Source organism: Gossypium arboreum, chromosome 7 (genome assembly GCF_025698485.1).
Source record: "Gossypium arboreum isolate Shixiya-1 chromosome 7, ASM2569848v2, whole genome shotgun sequence".
Classification (NCBI taxonomy): Eukaryota; Viridiplantae; Streptophyta; class Magnoliopsida; order Malvales; family Malvaceae; genus Gossypium; species Gossypium arboreum.
In genome coordinates, this window is record NC_069076.1 from 86579406 (window position 1) to 86600479 (window position 21074).

General features: G+C 33.5%; 2 protein-coding genes and 1 long non-coding RNA gene across 6 annotated transcripts; 1 reads left to right on the plus strand and 2 right to left on the minus strand.

Annotated features, from left to right (window-relative positions):
• Positions 1-427: 427 nt before the first annotated feature.
• Positions 428-4183, minus strand: LOC108450567 (uncharacterized). Its single transcript, XM_017748248.2, has 6 exons — positions 3720-4183; positions 3015-3625; positions 2139-2328; positions 1930-1994; positions 1145-1355; positions 428-928 (listed from the first exon to the last, which is right to left on the minus strand). The coding sequence occupies exons 1-6, from the start codon at positions 3831-3833 to the stop codon at positions 578-580; spliced, it is 1542 nt and encodes a 513-aa protein (XP_017603737.1). The 5' UTR covers positions 3834-4183; the 3' UTR covers positions 428-577.
• Positions 4184-5195: 1012 nt separating this feature from the next.
• Positions 5196-6743, plus strand: LOC128295593 (uncharacterized). The gene is made up of 3 exons (XR_008286123.1): positions 5196-5435; positions 5927-6196; positions 6265-6743. It is a non-coding gene; the product is annotated as an uncharacterized LOC128295593 (long non-coding RNA).
• Positions 6744-7127: 384 nt separating this feature from the next.
• On the minus strand, positions 7128-12523 carry LOC108453507 (SMR domain-containing protein At5g58720). Of its 4 annotated transcripts, none has more exons than XM_017751640.2 (12): positions 11670-12523; positions 11547-11572; positions 10946-11059; positions 10445-10540; positions 10215-10300; positions 9423-9655; positions 8738-8814; positions 8489-8545; positions 8162-8229; positions 7947-8053; positions 7791-7861; positions 7128-7514 (listed from the first exon to the last, which is right to left on the minus strand). In XM_017751640.2, the coding sequence occupies exons 1-12, from the start codon at positions 12277-12279 to the stop codon at positions 7392-7394; spliced, it is 1668 nt and encodes a 555-aa protein (XP_017607129.1). In that variant the 5' UTR covers positions 12280-12523; the 3' UTR covers positions 7128-7391. The 4 variants fall into 4 exon arrangements, with proteins under 4 accessions (XP_017607129.1, XP_017607128.1, XP_017607130.1 ...); XM_017751639.2 differs by having other exon boundaries at positions 9423-9679; XM_017751641.2 differs by lacking the exon at positions 10445-10540 and having other exon boundaries at positions 9423-9679.
• Positions 12524-21074: the final 8551 nt, after the last annotated feature.

A 21074-nucleotide genomic window follows, 5' to 3' on the forward strand; every position in this document is an offset into this window, starting at 1 on the left:
CTATGTCTATAAATATAGACTTTCATATTAATTCAAATTTTGTGAATTTTGATATCCAACATATGATAGAAAATATTAATTTTAGATTTTTTTTTTCGAATTTAGATATCTAGAGGATAATGTGCATTTAGTTCAGAATCAGAATTGGATGGTACTACTCAGATAATTCAAAAATTACAAGACAGCCAAGCACAACTCCTGTTTCATTTTTCCCTACCCAATTGGTAGTAAGACTATTGTCTTATAATTTTCTGTTGTCTTCAGATAGCTGTGTTCTATCTGTACTACCCAAATATATGTATATTTTCCTAAATTTTGATTACGAGGAGAATATTTTGTTAATAAAAATACATTGTTTAATGAATTAAAAATATATATACATAAAACCAACATGAAAAATTAATTTTAACTAAATTTGCAACCCAAGTTTGTAATTCCACCACTTCCATTTCATTTGGTTTTTCTTTTTTTGTCGTATAAATATAAATATAAATATAAAAAATAACGTGTAAAAAGGATTTAAAAGAATTTCTGTATAAATGACTAAGTGCAGACATAAATTCATTAGGTATGTCATCTAGGTGATGGCTGCATTTGCTCTGTTCTCCATATCTCTCACATTATCAATTATTTTCCTCTTCTGATCATTCCAAATAGTGAAAAAATTAGGGTTGGGACGCTTGATAAGGGTGCAGGGCGGCGTTGATGAACCATCAGTCACTGCTGATTTCTTAAGGAATTCCTTTTGCTTGTCATCTGCGAAGCAAAGCAAGGATTCTTCACATACTTGCTGAGCTGATGAGGGCGGGACAGGCTTAAAGTCTTGCAGCTTTGCATATTCTGAAATCAGGTGAAACATGTAATCGTAAACCCGATCCATGCTTAAACTTTCCATCAGATGTTGCGCTCTTTTCCCGACTGCCTCTGCCTGTTTAGTCAAATTTATCAGAAAGAAAGAATGTATCACTAATAGGGGTCAACCATGTTCCAAGCTTTCTCATAAATATATAGAGGATCATACCCCATAACCATGTACTAATATTGCCATGAGTTTATGTGGATGCTCAAAAGAAAGAATTCTAGATTCAGTTTAAACCTATAATAGTTGTTGCTTATTGCCAATTCGAATGCCAAAAGATCATACCTGAGACGGGTTTGTATTACCCCAGTCAACAGCAAACTTTATGGAGCGACATAAATCAACGTTAGAGACAGGCCAGTAGTTTAACTTGGGAACGAGGGCACGAGTGAAGAAATCTTCATATTGTGGGGAAATTAATAGAGGAAGTGAACCACAAGATAGGATATATTTCAAGCTTACAGACCAAGCATAGCCTTCAGCATAGATCTTATAACTGCAGAAAACGGGAAACAAAAATATCAGTATATTACTTTCAATATCAGACAAGTATTACAAAACAATATTAAATTATGCACTTTTTGAGCCTTGGAACAAAATTTGTTTAATTTCCATTATAAAATGTAGCCCTTATGACGGCTTTCTACAATGCAATCCAAGCTGATTGAACTCTAGGGAAGAAATCTGGGATTTAAAGGCAGGGGCGGTTGATTCTTAGGTCCCCAAGGACTAGTCTAAATAGCAAGCTTTAAATGTACTGTGCCAATGTCACAGCCTGTGCACACCAGCTCATGATCAAGGCTCACACAGCAAACCAAGTTGTTCATACGGGGCATCTTGACCCGACCCAAACCTGGAAAATTCTAGAAGGCTAACCTACAAAAAGCGTGGAAACCAAGTCAAAGCACTCTAGTAACTTGTAGCTACCAAGTTTGTTTAGGACTCTTAAGGAATAGTCTTCTAAAGTTCCAGGCCCATCACACAGCATAAGGCTATTATCCGGACTCAAATGCAAATGTTGAATATAAGTATGTCTGCTGTAGTAATATCAGTCAAAGAAGAGAACTCACCGATAATTACACTGATCGGATAGTTTGGACCGCTCATACCCAGTCTTTGCTTCTTCCGCCCAGTCCTGCAATGGACAATAAAAAGCAACATCATCAAACAACATAAATCTTATTATCATTATTGCACTTTAAAGCACATTTTTGGCTGTTAGACCTATCATTTCTAAATAGAAAAATTCATGCGTTCACATAAAACTTTTCAAACCAACCTGACGAATAATTTCTGTACCCCACAAGTTAGAGTCATTGCATTGCATTAGTGCCAGACGTATTGGAGATTCAACATCTGGATTTCCTTTCCAATAGGCACGGGGAATCTTCTTCAACCAGGTTTGAGCTTGTGATCCCTTCTTAATTTCTTTGAACTGCTCATCCCATGCCTCTACATTTACCTCTGGCCTGCAGACAAGTCATTCACAAAGATGTGCACAAGAATTCAAATAAATATCCACCAAAACTAACATGAATTCTAGACCACATCTCTTATATCACCACCATAGCTGCGACTAATGAAAAATTCCAAGATAGATTCAAGATGCTCCATTTGCATAAGCTAGTAGAGAGGAGCACTATACACACACACATATCCCAACACATATAGCATGCCAATATATATAAGATTCACATAAACAAGAAAAACACTTTTAGACTTGGGAGTATTTGAACATGAATCATATGGATGACAACTACATAAAGTGACACCAACATAACTCAACATTTCTGCATTCAGGGATACAGCGTTGTTAAGCTTCGCAACTTGAACATATTTTCACACAATTCATACTACCATCAAATGGTCTACTCAATTTAACATTCTATCTGCACAGAATCATTAACAATTTAGCACCTGGAGCTTAGTCCATAGCAAATTACCTGCAATCCCTGGTATACCCAGATTATTAACAATTTAAGTTATTCATATCATTTTAGGTTCGGGACAATTTTGATTTGGTAACTTGAGGTTTTAAGTTACACGAATGGAGTTAGGTTATGGTAAGTGTAAACACAGATTATGCAGATATGATCTTGTAGTAAAAGTAGACAAATTAGAATCTCAAATGAAGTTGGGAATGAGTGATTCTTACCAACCCCAAAAGGACCAGTCGGGAAAAGGGATGTCAAAGTGAGCCTCAGTTGTACAATACCGGAACAGAGGCAACGGCAAAGACCCATTTTCAACTCTAGCTCTTTCAATGGTAGGCTTATCCATGCAATCAAACATCATATCCACATCAGGGACCATCCCAGGATACTTTTTGATAAGCTGTAAAATTCCCCATAGCGTAAACATCAATCTACTTTGTACACAAGCATAATACAAATCGACAAACAATTTTCCTTCAACAATAACGATACGAAACGCCGCGTGTTCCTTGGCTTCATTTATGTGGTTAACGGATATCCGGGTCTTCATCCATGGTTCAAGATCACGGTAAATGAACTTGAAAAAGTTTGGGCATTGTGGAGGGGTACGAGAGGAGACTAAGCCCCGTCGTTCCTCCTCCTGCCCCTCCGAAGGTTGAGCGCCACCGACGGTGGCGGCGTAGCGACAAGTCAGATAGGAGCATTGGATGATCTTGTAAGCCCGGGAATGTCGGGATTCGTCGGTGAAGTTTTTTGGCGGGAAAAGATGCCACGGCGTCGGCTCTAAATTATGACCCACGATTGTTTTCGTTTGGGAAGCAAAATTATCCACCTAAATCTCCACCGGAAAAAAAAACAGTCAGAACATTGCTGGTTCCATTAGCAGCTGATAAATATTAAAAAAGAAAAAGAAAAAGGAGGTGGACCTTGTAGATGAGGAGGGCGATAAGGGAGAGGAAAGAAAGCGCAACGACGGAGAAGAAGAGATAAGAAGGCGAACGAGGATGTGCAGAGTGAGCCCAGGCGTGTTGTTTCGCCATATTGAAAAGAGCATTTGCAGCGGCTCCCTGCAAATGGTGTTCGCGTCCCCTGCTTTTTGTTTGCTACAAAATACAACGGACGAACATAAGGTTTAAACCATTATTAGTGATTCCTTTTTTTAAGGTAACTTTTTTTAAACTCGCGTTCTCTGTCTGTCTGCCTGTCTGTGTGTGTGGAAGGATGGTATTGGGTTTCCCACGTGGATTGAATTTCTTCGCTTCCTCCGAGGCCGCCTCCGAGGCCGTCCATTGTGTTCTGTTTTTAATGGTTTGGGGGTCCTATCCTCCCAATGCCATTGAATTCAATCATAGCTAAAATCAATCATTAAATTTCTTTTGGCAACCATCTGAGTTTAAAATATTATTATATTTTTTTATATACATAAATTTTTATTCTAATTTGAGGAATTACTTGAATAAGAATAGATTAATAAATTTTTCTTAAAATAGCTTAGTTAATAATTTCAATTTTTCTGGCAACTTGGGATTAAGTATTTGAAGCCCAACTTGGGATGAGAATCGTGACCCAATAATTGATATGGCAAGAGAAAAGGGAGGTGGATGAAATCCCAATAGTTGAATTAAGAGAGTGCTTACAGGGTCAGCCACTACTCTTAAAAAGAATTTTTTAGATACGATGGTGGCAATTGACCTGCTAAAAGGGTGATTTTAGCATTGTCAAAGCACAACCTTTTTTCAGTTTTTGAATGAATAAATTGGATCCCCAAGGAGGAACTTACACATTGATGGGCTAATAACCAAGTCGATACAAACATAGCTATGTTTCTTACTTTTCCATGTAAATTTTCTTCATTTGCTCTATGGGTCTCTCTCCAATCCAACATTATTTTACTTTCTATTTACTTTGAAAAGGCAAATCAAAAATTCTTTTTGTGAAACAAAATATAACTTTAATATTTTAAACTATTATTTAACCTTAATATTATTTTATTATTTAATATAAATATGGTTAACAAATTTTTACTTTTATAGGTAATTTTTTCAACATCTGATTAAGAATGAGATATGTGAAATAAAATATTTGATCATGCTCTCAAATCTAATAGTAGTGTCAAGATATTAGTAGTCTTCGTTCTCTCATTTTCACTTTCATCTCTAAAATTCAAAGTAAATCTTAAAAAAAAAAAAACTCCAATGTAAATCTACAAAAATCAATATTGCGGGGAGAATTTTCTAATCGAGCCCGTTCATCTTTAAAAATTTATATTGAGAGAGCATTTTACATTTTAAAAGAGATTTTAGCGAAAATGCCAATATTTTTGTCTCAATATCAAAATAGAATAATTTGTGATGCATTTTGTACTATATAACTACGTCAGAATAAGTAAAGTTCTTGGCTCAGGTTCCCTTTCTGTTTTTAGTTCTGCGTCTAGTTTATTAAGCTCATCTGCGATATACAATGTTAAGTTAATATCTTCTTCTGTTTTTCTTCACTTATTGTCTAGTCAGATGTGATTAGTTGATTTGATTGTTGGATATGTTCTTTTTAATGGAATGTGCAGGCAAAACAGTCAAGGGAACATTTGAATGAAGTTACTCACCAAGTTTACTTTGATGTTGAAATTGCAGGAAAACCTGCTGGTATGCTTCACTTTTTCTTACTTTTAAGACCAATTTTGGTAAAGTCTTGCAAATATCGGTAAATCTTTAGATATTTTGGTAAAAACTTTTGCTTAAGTGGAGCTCACCCTAGAATTTCCTCCAATATCGTAGGATACGTAATGTGTTGCACCCACCATAGCTTTTGCTTTCTGTTTAGTTTACGTAGCTAAAACATTACTACTGAATTATTGCTCTCAGGTCGAGTCATCATGGGACTCTTTGGAAACATAGTTCCTAAAACAACAGTTATGTTTAGTGTTATGGCTGCATTGCTGTCTTAATGTATCTTTTGGAATTTTCCCATCAATTGTTTTGCTACCAATCAGCCTGAGTTTCTGTTATAGGCAGAAAATTTCCGAACATTGTGCTAATCTCACTGGTCAACTTATGTTAATATGCGTCGGATAGAAACTTAAAGAGTCCTGGTAACATAGTCGTCATATACTTGGGACCGTGGGTTTCCATTACAGGGGAAATCTCTCCAGTACAAAGGCAGTACGTTTCATAGGATTATTCCACATTTTATGATACAAGGAGGCGATTTTACACTCGGTGATGGTGGAAATTTGGTGATGAGAATTTCAAGGTGAAGCACACTGGGCCTGGTGAGCCAGCTACATTCCTACTCGTCTTTAACTAGTTTTCAAGGAATGATTTGGAACATCTGTTACAAGCAAAGACTGTTTGTTTCGTTTCGTATAGGGCTCACAATTATTCATTACAACCGTTACAGCCAGCAGGTAGTTATAAATTTTACAATGAAGATGTTATAGTTTATCATCTTTTAACATGGCTGCTAAATGGTTAGATGGCAAACATGTTGTATTTGGAAAAGTGCTCTCTGGGATGGATGTTGTTTACAAAATTGAAGCTCAAGGAAGGCTGAGCTGTACACCCAAGAACAAAGTTGTTATTGTTGCAAGTGGTGAAATCAGTGTTGGCAGGGCCACCACCTGAACGCGCCGCTTCAGGATCCTTTTGGACGAGGCGCATTCACGGTGTGCCTTCCTGCGTTCTATATATGGACCATAGCCATAGAAACCAAAAACCGCAATGAAGGGGATAATGTCGAATTGCCTACTTCTCAATTATTTGCATATTCAATTAAAAAAAAAAAAAGCATGGAATTATAAAGATATCATGCATATTGGTCAACAAAGAAAATGTTATCTGTCTGCTTTGGCGACCATGTAAAATTTGCCAGGGTCCAAAAAAGTTGGATGAATCCAACAGAACAAGAAAATATTGTTGGATGAATAGGTTAATCAAGGATTATTGTAAGATAAAGCCATGAATCATAATCCACGTAACAGTTACAATATGGCTAATTCATCTATTCTATAAAATGCTAAACAAATCAACTCAAGCCAGCAACAAAATCGAAGATGGAACTACTAGGGTGTCACTGGAAACTCCCCAACTTTAAGTATCAAAAGAATAATAAAATAAATTTTCCAACTTCTCAAAATCTGGCACTGCTGCGCCATTCTGCAACACTCCAAGCAAAAGAATCCCCAACCATTCTTCCATCTTGTCAAACAAACAGGTTCCCTGCAGCAGGAAAGATGCTCCATACCAAACCAAGTTTCTAATGAAAGTAAAAGAACACAGCAACTCTGTTGATAACTATGGAATTTACAGTCTCTCATGAGTCTTTGTCATTACCAATAATTGAGTCAGATACATGAGTCTTTGTCATTACCAATAATTGAGTCAGATACATGATTTTGCTAAACTCAACATACAGGAACACGGAAAGCTTCATCTTCATGAAGCTTCCACCTACCTAAGGAGGAAAGGGTACAAGGATTTCTAGTAAAGTACATATAAACATCTGATCCCTGTTTTTGAACCACTAATTAACCTTGTTACATTACATCCTTGTCTTGTACAAACAGATGGTAAATGATGCAAACCTGGTATTAGATAATTAATTTACTCCGTGTCACTATTGGATTCTAAAAAGCTGAACTCTCTGTATCCGCCAAGCTTGATTAGTACAGTTCCACGGTTTTCTTCACGCCACTGAATGCCTTCCTTTTCAAGAAGCTTAGTGACCTGCATGCATCAACCAGTGACATAAAATATTAGACAAGAAGAACATAAACTACACTGTCCTCCTAAGATAAAAGCATAAAGTAAAATGTTCGCAATGAAGAAAATGAATCAAAGTTCAATATAATCAATAAAACATTTCAACCACATATAATCTACCAAAACATCCACATTAATCATTCTGGAGAAATCAACCACCACAAAAGAATCCGACTTTTTTTTTATTAATTTACTACAGAAAGGACAAATAGCTGGATCAGGGATACTTTAGATCCATACCGACTGTTTCAGTTTTGACTTCCCCATACCATGTGTTCCACAGCCAGTAATAACCCTCAGAGTTTGAACCGCTGAAGCACAATAAGGCAAATAATAAGTACAACACAAACACACACACACACATACTAATACGGAATCAGGTCAAACAATGCTTACAAGGAACATGTATTCCAAATAGAAGGTGTAGTTTTAAAAGTTTCATCGCTTGTTTGACATGTTGCCCATGCAAATCAATTGTTATCACATTTTCAAAGGCTTTGTTCCTGGAAGAGAGTTGACAGATCAGTTCACTAGACCACAAGAGAAGGTAGAGGCAGGCAGAGAGAGAATACTTCTTGTTCACCGATTCAGTTAGTTATACAAGGACTAACCTGGCTTTAAATATATTCTGGCTTGCCCTTTCATCTGCTTCCCGTGCCAATTTAGTCTGTATCTTTCCCTACTCAGATGCAAGGTATTATCAAGTCAGAATTTTATTCTAAAGCCAACCCTTGGCACGAGTTTTGACATAAGACATCATATTGATGTCAAGCAGAGAAGAAGACAAGTAAAACATTATGGGATATTATCCCCAGTTCTCATGTTCCTTCATTTTTGTTGCCAGTGTTTCCTATTCAAAATTTGCCGAAGACATGGCATCACATCTCGAACTTATATGCAACACATGATTCATAACATCCCCCAAGTAGAAAACACACCTGATCAGAAAGATAAGCTGCATACTCCAACTCTCCCTTTGAATATGCAGTAGCAGCCTGTAGAAGAACGTTCATTCTACCATCAAATAGTCAACTATACTCATATCAATTACAAAAAATTCATATGGGGCAATGCAACTTTTATTCGTGATGTTCATAAATGTATATATGTATGTCTGGATGTATGTATGTATGTATGTATTTGGTTTATAGAAATAATAAATATACATATTGCTATAAACGCCATACCTTCTGATAATAAGATCTCATGGAATCCCAATGTTCTTTGGCACACTCTCTAAATTTGTGATATTCATCTCCCTTAGCTACAAATTACAGATATTTTGAATTGTAAAGAAAAATATGATGAAAAACAGTGCAGAAACGTATATACAGGTTGTACAAAAGAGTTTATGATAAATATTTTGAGAAATGGTTATAAATGCTACGTGAAGAAGGAAATAAAAACAATACAAACCCTAAAAGAAAACTACATCCAATCAAGAATCACCTTAAAATTCTTCCGTTCCTTTTTCTTCTTATTTTTTAGTAGACTTTTTTAAGTTCTAAAAAGGAACCAAAGAGTGACCTAACCACTTTTACGATTATTCTTATGTCTTGATTTCTCATAATAAGTAGAGGGGGCAGTTATTCAAGTAGCTCTGAGTACTTGTATATTCATATTATGGAAGGAGTAGGACAAACAGAAGAAAAGTAATGCATATGTATCTAGAATACATGTGACTAACAATGAAAAGATAATTAATAGCAATTTGTCAGTTTACCCTTCCAATAAAGGTGCTCAAGTACAATTTAGCAAATAAAACTGTTTATAGTGATATTCATAACCCCATTTCAAAACCGGAGGTCACAGTACCAACAAACTCATACATACAATAACATGCAAAGCCTGAGAAAATTAACAAGAGAATACCATAGATATCCTGCTGAGGTTCTGCATCAGTAGATGGACAAAAATCAATAGGTGGTCCCAACAACTGCATCTTCTTTACTACATTCCTCCAACTCATAGTGCTTGGTTCATGCTCAGAACTCTTGGGGATTTTAAATAAAGAATCCAGGACCTCCTGAGGGAGATTCGACACATTACTCCTTGGGCAAGGTGGTTGCATAGCTTCAGAACTAGCAAGAACCTTAGAGTAATTCCTAAATTCAAGAGGGGTAGAACACCTAAGATTTCAAGTCATAGTTTTTTACACTTAAGATCAAAATAGGAGAATTCAAATTAACAGCAATATAAAAGCTTTATACAATACTGCCACAGTCAAGGCGTAACTCAAGTTATCTAAACCAAGTACTTAGAAGACTTACAATTAGCATGAGATAACTGTATTACAACATAACACATGTCAGTTAAGTTTACATGCAATGCTACTGAAAACATGCAATACAACAAGCAAACACACTTTTAGACTGCACTGATAAATGACTTGCAGAGCTTTTTATACTGTGATTACAAAATTGTTCTCATTCTTTCTGCAGCTTCTAAATCTAACAGGCAATTAATTCACCAACAAGAAAAGTTTCTACCATAAATTATCTCACTCTTCAAGACATGCATGAAATAGCTCAAAACCATTTGGTCATCTACAACATTTAAGTCTCTTTCTATTATAATATAACTCCTGCATGAGAAGACGATTTTGAGGGGAAAAAAGAAAAAGAAATAGCCAAGTCAAGGACAACGGCAGAAAGACTAAATTACCTGTGACCATATCCGGCTGACCATATACTATCTTGAAGTTCGCTTTCCAACAACTTAGATATGCAGTCAGATGTCCTATCTGTTAACTGTTAGAAAATTTATAAATCACCATTTAGAATACAATGCAATGTAAAATGCTTCAGAGAGATTTCAAATTATGGGCGAAAGAGACGTAAATTATACAAAACAGCAAAAATAATTAAACATATGCCACGCAAATGTAATCTTACACATTCTTCAGTGCTCTTTCCAAGAGGGAAAAAATTTGGGGGGGGGGGAGAGGAAGGGGTAGGCTTTTTGTCAATTTCTCCTCCTTTAGTGACTAACTGAATGCATACAAAATGGAAGTTCCCTTGAGTTACATCGGTTTGCAATATAGAGATGAACCTTAATTTGGCAACCTAAAGAACTCTTATCTGATTGTCGAATCCTCAAGCTTAGAATAAGGAAAGATAAACCATCAAATAGAACACTAAATAAATATTAAAACCTATCCAAACCAAACAACTGTGTATTTTCTCTCTGACTCCCCACTGCCTCTCTAAAAAAAGTAAGCATAATAACACTCAAACCAGCTAATATCAAACAGCTCTAGTGGGACAAACAGGAATTATTATAAATTTGGTGTATAGAAATCTAACAAACTAAAAAAATGATGTCATATTCAGAGTGAGATATCTGATCCACAAAACTTGAAACATTTCAAGGAAAAAAAAAATCATAATACTTACATTGTCTGCACATTCAATTACGAATCCTGTATCTTGTCTACTGTTCAAATTGTCATTAAAACTCTTGGATTTTTCATAGGAGGAAGCAGATAAATCAAGTAATGCATCCAAAGCCTGGAAAGAACGAATACATTGAACCATAAAGGGAATCATCAAAAGGATGACAATGCAGAAATAAGTATCCCAACACAGTAATGTACCAAGAAGCTATATTTCAGTAGCTTAGCCCTTTCTCTTGTTTCCAATTTTTTAAGTCAGATTTACTCACAATTCAACCATTCCGAGAGGGAGAGAATCAAAGCACTAAAGTCAACCCAGTCCATCCCTCCCTGAATCAGTAACCCAATTTCCACATGCCTATTTACAGGGTGAAAATCAATACGCATAGACTCCTTGATCCTTGGATGCACGTTTATATAGTAAAAAAGTAACATTTTACCAACAAACCATATAAAGAACCCAGTATGCTACAGGGCGCATGTAACCTTTCATAGATCTTTCTTTTTCCTTAAAGTTCCTAAATGACTATGAAACTGCTTCGCTGTTTTGATACATCAAAATCAACAAAGAAAGCAAATTCAGATTTTAGGACTGACAATACCTTCTCAACATTGTACCCACACTGACCTGCAAAAGTAAACTTCTGTTCGTTCAACATAAAAATATAATTAAAAGAATTATTTTAAGAACTTCTTTATGCAAACAAAATAATAAATAAACTCACATAAAACATCTCTAACAACAGCCATGCTAAGTTCACACTCTTCCCCAAGCATTGAGCATAAAAACTGTTCCGCTTCTTCGGTCGCCAACACCGATTTCGCCGGTGCCACTGCAGCCGGGTCTCGCCATGGGCTTGACCTAACGTAATCTTTCCCGAGGACGGTCGAAACCGTCCCCGTTGACGCTACCACTCGCTTCTGCTGTTTTCCCCATCTGCTACGTCCCCTTCCGCTATTCAGATTTTGTAAGCAACTCGTTTCGGAAAAACCGAACCCGGACGAACCTGACGATGACGAGCCACTCGATATCGAGCTCGTTGACGGATCGGGATCTTCACTATTGTTACCGTTATCGATCAAATTGGATAGAATCTCGGCCGCTTTGTCCAAATCACCGTCGGCTTGGTTATAAGCTGACGTGGCTTCTTCTAGAGAGATCGAACCGAAGGCTTCCATTAACGAGCCGAGAAGCCTTTTTTGTTCTTCATCGTCTTCTCCTTCTCCTTCTCGCCGCTGATCCCACTGACTTAACGCATGACGTGACGAATCGTTGACCGCCGGCGTTTTCGTCGCACGAGGCCGCCTATTCTTCTTCGTGGCAGTTCGCTTCATATCTGGGGATCGTGAAACCCTAATTCGAAGAAGAGGAGGAGGAGGAGGGGGAGGAGGAGGAGGATGGTATGGAACAAGGAAGAATATGGGGTGAAAGTGAAAAGAAAAGTTGGATATTAGGGGCTAAAGAGGGGATTTCTGAAAATATAAAATTGCCGACTAAATTTGGAAGGGGCCTAACGAGAATTTGAGGGGACGGGCTTTATATTTTTATTATATTATTCGTTTTTTTCTGTATTGGCAATGACTTTATTGAGAGGTTCTCTACGGTGGGGGACAGGGAAAGTTTTAGGATTCTTTGACCCCACGCGCTTTTAAAAGATTCTGATTTTACGGTTGATTTGTTGGGATTAAATTACTTAAATCTGATTGGTTGAGTAATTTAGATAAGAGTCACCCTTAGTGGAACACGGGCTAGCTGAGGTTAGGATTCCGTTACATTTAGGATGTTAAATTTTGATTATCTAATTTCGTTTTAAATTGAGCAAAAAAATAATTTTTGGACAAAACAAATGATTTTCTTTTGTAAGAACCTCCATATTTCACTTAGAGTTGTCACGATTTTAGTCTTATGAGTTGACTGATGGTTTTTCAATTTGAAAAAAGAAAATTCCTTTAAAGTCAAAATCAACTATAAAAAGATATCATGTATTGATGTACTTGATTGACATGTATTATAAAAATTTAAAAAATCAGTTTTAAGTAAAAATATAATTTATTTTATATATTTTATAAAAGGTAATAAAGAGAAAATTAACGATGGTTGTTTTAATGGGATGATAGACTAATTGAATCACATAAAATGAAATAAACAAGACAATTGAATAAATATTTGCAGAAAATAGAATTTTAATTTTTTTAAAATAAGTTTTTGATTGTGATATCTAAAGAAATAAATGCTTAATTAAAATTGTACATTTTCGATTTATCTAGGATGAGTTCTTCAACTGAGTAGTCTTATTCACTATCCTCAAACTCACGTCTGTCAAGTGTGGACTTGCTTCGAATCAGAAATTTTTCACAAAATTTATCAATAAGGTAATTTTATAATTTCTCTAAACTTTTAGGTCAAATTGTAAATAAAAAAATATCTCTAGAAATTTTCTAAAATAATCTTGTTTGAGAATTTTCTCTCTACAACTTTCTCGAGAGTTTAGAGAGTTCAACTATTATTAAACTTAATCACTTTAATATTAAATTAAATTTTATATTTTAAATCTTATTAAAATAATAGAATATTTATCTATAAGATAAATATTAAATTTAATTTAATTAAAATAATATTATTTTTAGAATAGTTTGTAATACCCTACCCGTATTCATTGCTTTAATAGGTGCGAGGCATTACCGAGTTTACAATTAATTTTTTTTTCAATTCAACATATTTTCATGATAGATTCTTGCATTTATATAAGATAACGTCATCACATATCTATAACTGTGTTTGTTAACCATACTAATGGCTAACTTTACATTCATTTCACGTTAACATTTACTTTGTTAGCTTATACATGCCATTGATTTCCAAAATAAAGTTTATTTATATACCGAAATCCACGAGGTTGACGATGTGATGTGTCTCCTACCAAATCCGACCTCCGAGCTCTTAACACTACAAAACAGGGAAAAAGGAAGCGGGTAAGCACTTTGTGCTTAGTAAGCTCATGTAACAAGAATTATACTTACCTAATATTTTCAATACAATATAATAAACATTCATATATCCATTCAATGCATTATTACCCTAACATGCACAAACTCAACATTCAAGTTAGTACAATAATTTCCATGTATCAATAATATATATATATACCATGATTGATGTACTCATCAATACCATGATTTTCATTCCTTATTATTTTCATATTTATCCCGTTGAATTTATCGAATTTCGATGGATTTTCAGAGGTACACTTTTAGTGTACAATTCGGTCCGTCAATTCATATTCATGTGCACATTTCCATTTCGAGAGCACACTCCTGAACCTCAACCTTGCGGCGGGATTACCGGTCGAGCTAAATCCTCGCTACAATTACTCTAATGAGCTTGGATCCAATTATCACCCAAAGCTAAATTGAACCTAATTCGGATTACCCGTCCGGCTAAATCCATTTTACACATATTCTTCGGGAGGGCTATATGAGGATAGGATCACCCGTCTGGGCTAAATCTTTTTTACCGTAAATTCCTTTTCAGAGATCCATCGAATTTTCCTTTCATTCAAACGGGATTTCTTCCCATTTTATCAAATATATCAATGTTTCATTAATTTTCATACAATGAACACTCAAATCATATTCACATCAATAACATACAATCTCAAGCAATTTATGAATATAATTCAAGTTACACGAACTTACCTTGATACTTGTTTGTAAACAGTAAAAATCTATTAATCCCGAACTTTTCCTTTCCTCGATCTAGCTTCAGTATTTGAATCTTCTGGATCTAAATAAATAAATTTAATTATCAATTTAATACATTTCATGTTCATATGCAACATTCTCTATAATTCAACTATTATTTATAGTTCATTCAAAGCTGTCTACTTGAGTCATAGTCACTAAATTATTTATAACTTGAGCTACGGAACTCCAAATTAAGATCCGTTAATTTTCCTGAAACTAGACTCATATATATTTTTACCATAAAATTTTCAGAATTTTTGGTTTAGCCAATCAGTACAGTTTATTCTTCAAAGTCACCCCTGTTCTGTTGTCTAACAGTTCTGACCCTTCTTCACTAAAAATAAATTATCTCTTTATACAGAATTCAAATGATGTTCTTGTTTGTTTCTATTAAAAATAGACTCATTCAGAATTCTATAAATATAAATTTAAGTCCCTAATTATTTTTATTAAATTTTTTATAATTTTTCAAAGTCAGAACAGGGGAACCCGAATTCATTCTGACCTTGTCTCACAAAATTCATTATATCTCAAAATTTACAAATCCATTGCTTACAATATTTCTTCTATGAGAAACTAGACTCAATAAGCTTTAATTCCATATTTTTTTCATCTTCTAATTCGATTCCTACAATTTTTGGTGATTTTTCAAAGTTAGTCTACTGCTGCTGTCCAAACTGTTTTAGTGCAAGCTGTTTATTACCATTTTTCCCCTAAGCTTTTAATAAATGATAATTTCGTTCCTACTCAATTAGCCTCTCAATTGAGCTGATTTTTCTCAATTAACATTTTATTCTATCACCTTAAACTAGTTTACAACCTTTAGGAATCAGAATTTCAGCAATAGACTTTAATTCCAAACATTTTCACAATTAGGTCCCAAAAATCAATTTTCCATTGAAATTGCCTAATAAAATCATCTCATAAACAAATTAAAGCTTTAATTTCATTCTATTTCATCATAAACTTACAGCACTCAACCATGGTGACTTTAAATTTCATCCATGAAATCAAAAACTAATGAATTTAATAGTAGGATCTAGTTGTAAAAGTCTTAGAAACACAAAATTACTAGAAAAGGCAAGGATTAACTCACTTGGTGCAAAATTATGAAATACCAGCTTAGAGAACCCTCCTATGGCGTTTTTAGCTGCTGGAATTGAAGAGAAATGAAGAGAAATCTAGATATTTCCTATTTAGTCCTAATTTTATTTAGTTAATTTTGCAATATTCCAATTTTACCCTTAATTTATCAATTTTTCTGCTGATTTCATACCCTTGCCGTCCAGCCCAAATAACTTTTGGGTCTAATTGCCTTTTATATCCTTTCTCATTAGACTAATAAGCTATTTAATCACTCTAGCAACTTTTACACCTATTACAATTCAGTCCTTTTCATTTAATTGACTACCCAAACATTAAAATTTCCTAACGAAATTTTAATACCACATTAATAACATTTCATAAATATTTATAAAATTATTTTTGACTCGGTTTTACGAGATAGAGGTCCCGTACCTTATTTTACCCAATTTCTTCTATAATTTCTTTTTCTAACTAATCACTAAATTGATAAAATTTTCCTATCAATATTTTCATACGATTTTCCTATCATATAAATTTTCAAGCAAAAATATTGAAATAAATTTCTTTTTAAATTGGATTTGTGGTTACGAAACCACTGTTCCGATAACATTGAATTTACGCCATTACACAGTTAATCTAAAATCAAATTCTCTGATAGAGTCTCAGTAGGAGTGTAACTCTTCCACTGCTCAACCAAACCAACTATCGTCGACCACTAGAACGTCGACATTGTAGCCGTCATGTCTGATGATACAAGTGCGACACCCTTATGGCACCTTGAACTAGTTCGACTATTATCAGTTCGATTCAGGTCAGTGACGATCTGACTGAACCAGTCTAGCCATTGGTTAGACCATCGGCCCAATTTCACATACCCTGTCCAGTTCGACTAGTTTTTAGGTCTTTGCCTCAGTTTTGGGCTACTGGCCCAATTTACAATCTCAGGCCCAATTTTCAAGTTCAATTATCTATTGGGCCAATTGTCTGACTTGAAAATTAATTTCCAAAAATATCATATTAATTAAATTGATTAATTTAATTCTACTTGATCAAAATTCATTTTCAAAAATTACTTAGATTTTTCAAATTAACTTTTCAAGAAAATTCTTATAACAACCCGTTTTTAGTGAAATTGGAACAGTGGTTTCGGGACCACAAATTTAGTAACACCCCCTAACCCCAAACCGTCCCTGAAACAGGGTTACGGAGCATTACCGGACCTATCAGATATTTACAATTAATATACACATAAATACCAACACAACCAGATACACTCATAATTTGCCAAATTTAAACATTTACATATTATTCAATATTTAATTTTATTCAAATATCAAATATCATCAAATAAATCAATTTCATACCAAATTAACCAAATTCTATTATATATCATAACCAAACCTAAATCTATTTATTTCATCCTTACATTTACAATTTCAAAATGACACACACATAAGACACCCTAGGTACATGCCTTTACCAATAATTAGCACACTTTACCTTATTGAATTCGGGATCGGCCTGAGATGTTGATTCAACGTTCTATCTTTACGTAACCTGCGCACGAAAACAAACCGTACGCTGAGTATAGGTATACTCAGTGGTATTTCTATAATCTGAACACTTAAACAATTATAAAACATATTAATTTATATATATTAAACTTTTAAAACTCAATGAGTATTCAAACATTCACTTTCCAACCAATATTTTGGTCTACTTTAAATTCAAAATTATTTATTATTTTTCAATAGCAATTAATCAATCAGTAATATTCATTAACGATCAGTCAATCAGAACAATTATTTATTTAATAATAGTCAGTTATTCGGTAACAATCAATTATTCAATAATAATCAATTATTCAGTATCAATCAATTGATCGGTTATTCAAGAATAATGAATTATTCAAGAAAATCGATATACTGATAACAATTAAATTATTCAAGAATGATCAATCTTTCCAGTTCCTTTATTTACCCCTATTAACATGACTCAGGCCTAGACGGATACACGGATCCAACCAACACACCAGGACGGCACATAGTGCCTCATCGGCCGGCGAAGCGATAAAGATAAAGATAAAGATGGCGATGCAATACGAGTACCTCATCGGAACAAATTCAGAATAGTAACAGTAACAGTACGGTACACAGAGTAACTTATCGGAACAAATCCGAAACAGTAATAGTAATAGTAACAGTAACAATATCCGACACATAAAGTGTCGAATCGGTAACAGTAACGGTAGTTGGCACATAAGTGCTTGATCAGTAAGCCGGCAAAACCCGTACTCTTCCATATCCTATGGCATGCCAACTATATCCGACTAACCCGACTAGTTAATAGGGTATTTAATTCACTTTTCACTTTTCAATTAATTCATATTTTAATTAATTAACTATATATTTTCAATTCAATATAATTCCATTTACTTTTCACTAATAAATATTCAATTTCACAATAATCACATTTTTCTATCAATTTCATCACACTTCCAACTACATATATTTTCCAATATAACAAATATTTATTATTCAATTTCCACATCAATATTCATTTCAATTCAAACATTCACATATATTCATAAATCAATTCAATATAATCAATATTCAATCCAATTCAAATGATCATCTCAAAACACCTACTACATATATATATATATATATATATATTAAATAATAAATCCAACAATTTAAGTATTAAGTTCGGATTATAGAAATACAAACTGTATTTTCTAGAGCTAACTCCCGTTGTCTTTGTCATTTTTCCTTGCTTAGCCTAGATTTCCCGAGACAACATTATCTGTTAAAACTTCAAGCTTCAAACCTTCAATTTTCCATTTTCATCTTTCTTTTCTCTTTTTCTTTCTTTCTTTCCCCTGCTCTCAGTTTAGTCTCCTTCTATTCTCTTTTCTATTCTTTTATTTACTTATATATATATATATATATATATACATGTATTTATACTTAAATAGTAAGTATTATTTATTTATTCATGTGTGTATTATTAATACATTTGTATCCATTTATAACCATACATTTGTCATAATTTAGTATATTTATTTCATAAAAATCTTATAATATGATCATTTAATTAGTAAATATATTTTATATATAATAAATATCTATTAATGATTAAATACATGTATTACAAATGTATATATTTTCATTTATACACTTGTATCAAATCATATCCACACATTTGTCTTTATTTAATTTATTCATCATATAATATTAATTTAATGATAATAAATACATTAATTATTTACTTAAATAATAAGTAAATACATACATATTTTACAAATGTATGTACAATATTTATTACACATGTATTTTATTTTACCATACACTTGTCTTTCTTTTAATTTATTTAATAATAACACCTATTAAATAATAATAATAGTTTAATATAAAACCATAATAATAACAATTATAACATTTAATATACATAATTAAAAAAATCTTGATTTTTCTTCCATTTGCCGCCTCATCTATTGTCAATGGCTTAATTACCATTTTAATCCTTTTTACTTTCTTTTAATCTACAATTCAACTTTCATCCTTTATTCAATTTAGTCATTTTTCCTAATTCCTCTTAATTACGCTAAATTCACTTAATTAAAGCCTATTTAATTACTCAATTAACTTCGTAATTATTTTTAATAAATATTTTCTAATCTATTTTTCGAAACAAAGACCCGAAAATACACTTTTCCTATAACCTTAAAGTTCGGGTCGTTACAAATATAATGTAAAAAAAATTATTTTAATATTATTTTGTGATCTATAGAATGATAGTATTATCGTATAAAAATTTCGTTAAGAAATTTTAGCGTTTACATGTTCAATTTGATGAAAAGGATTAAATCACGTAAAGTGCGAAAGTTGTGTTCTATTAGCTAAAGGTGTTAAATAGCTATAGAACTTTAAAGTAGAGGTCCTTATATAGTAATTAGACCATTAATTGAATTAGTGGATGTGCATGGCTTGATAATTATGAAAATTTTAAAGTTAGGTAAGGGTAATTTGGTAATTAGGTAAATAAATGAAAAAAATACAATATAACAAAGGGTCATCTTTTTCATTCATGCATGAGCTGATTTTTCCAGCATAAGGAAGCCTTGGAGAGCTTGAAAATTTTAGCTAAGAAGTCTCTTGCATGTAAGTGAAAACTCATCCCGTTTTTAATGATTTTTATGCTTTCAGGATCGTTGTAGCTTAACCTAGCTAACTAGGGGACTATTTGCAAAATGGTTGAAAGTTTAGGGTTTTACCATAAAAGCATTTTAGTTGTTTGTGAAGTTTAATGGAAGAAAATAAATCTTTTTTGGGAGTTAAACAACTTTTGTTAAGTGATTTTTAATGAAATTTTTAATTAGGGATTAAATTGAGAAATGTGAAAATTATGTGGAAATGTGTGAAATTGTGAAATGTATGGGCTGCTATAAACATATATTAAATTTAGTTAGACTTGGTTAGGGGTGAAATTGCATGAATTTCATTTTACGAGCCTAGAGACTAGATTGTAAAGAAGTCAAAAGTATAGGGGCAAAATGGTAATTTTTTATAACATGATTTTTGGATTGAATTGTATAGAATGAGGTTTAAATTAGTTAAATTTGATTATATAGATCAATAAAAGCAACATATGGAATTAAATCGGGGAAAAGATAAAGTGTTGGAGTAACCGATCGATTTTCTCCGTACAAATTCGAGGTAAGTTTGTATGTTTAATAAGCATTAAATTATATTTGATTTAAATTTTTTATTATTATATTCTTGATAATACGAATCCACAGAAATATTCAACGAAGTTTCGGTGACTTATGGACCCCGATTGAACCTTTAGATAGGATACAAATGACATGTCATTAGGGGTTATTGTATTTTAGGTGCTAGTCTTGTACGTCCTACCGGTGGCTGAGTTTCCAGCATGTGTTACGGTTACTTTATAGCTTGTGTGAGCAGCACCGTGTAGCTACGTTTTGATTGACAACTCATGTGAGCAAACCCAGTTATGGCTCGAGAGAGAGCATTGATACGAGATACGAGATAATAGTGGTTTTGACAACGTGTTGGCACATAGTGTGCGAGATACCCACGTATCTGATATTATTCTGAGTGGTTTAATGAGCACAGTGTTGTTACAAGGATTATACAAGTTCGATACAAACTAGTACAGGTATTTATGTGAAATACGAAAAGTGATATATATATGTTTGACATATGAATACATGGCTAACATGGTTGATGATTATGTGTTAGGCTTTTGGGCCAAAATGGAGTTGTTTTATGCCT

Coding starts and splice junctions, on each gene's coding strand:
- LOC108450567 (XM_017748248.2), bottom strand. CDS start 3,833: ATGGCGAAACAACACGCCTGGGCTCACTCTGCACATCCTCGTTCGCCT. Junction 3,626..3,719: donor TCGCCCTCCTCATCTACAAG/GTCCACCTCCTT, acceptor GTGGAGATTTAG/GTGGATAATTTTGCTTCCCA. Junction 2,329..3,014: donor GACTGGTCCTTTTGGGGTTG/GTAAGAATCACT, acceptor ACTTGTCTGCAG/GCCAGAGGTAAATGTAGAGG.
- LOC108453507 (XM_017751639.2), bottom strand. CDS start 12,279: ATGAAGCGAACTGCCACGAAGAAGAATAGGCGGCCTCGTGCGACGAAA. Junction 11,573..11,669: donor TGTTGTTAGAGATGTTTTAT/GTGAGTTTATTT, acceptor TTACTTTTGCAG/GTCAGTGTGGGTACAATGTT. Junction 7,515..7,790: donor AGTCAAAACTGAAACAGTCG/GTATGGATCTAA, acceptor TGATGCATGCAG/GTCACTAAGCTTCTTGAAAA.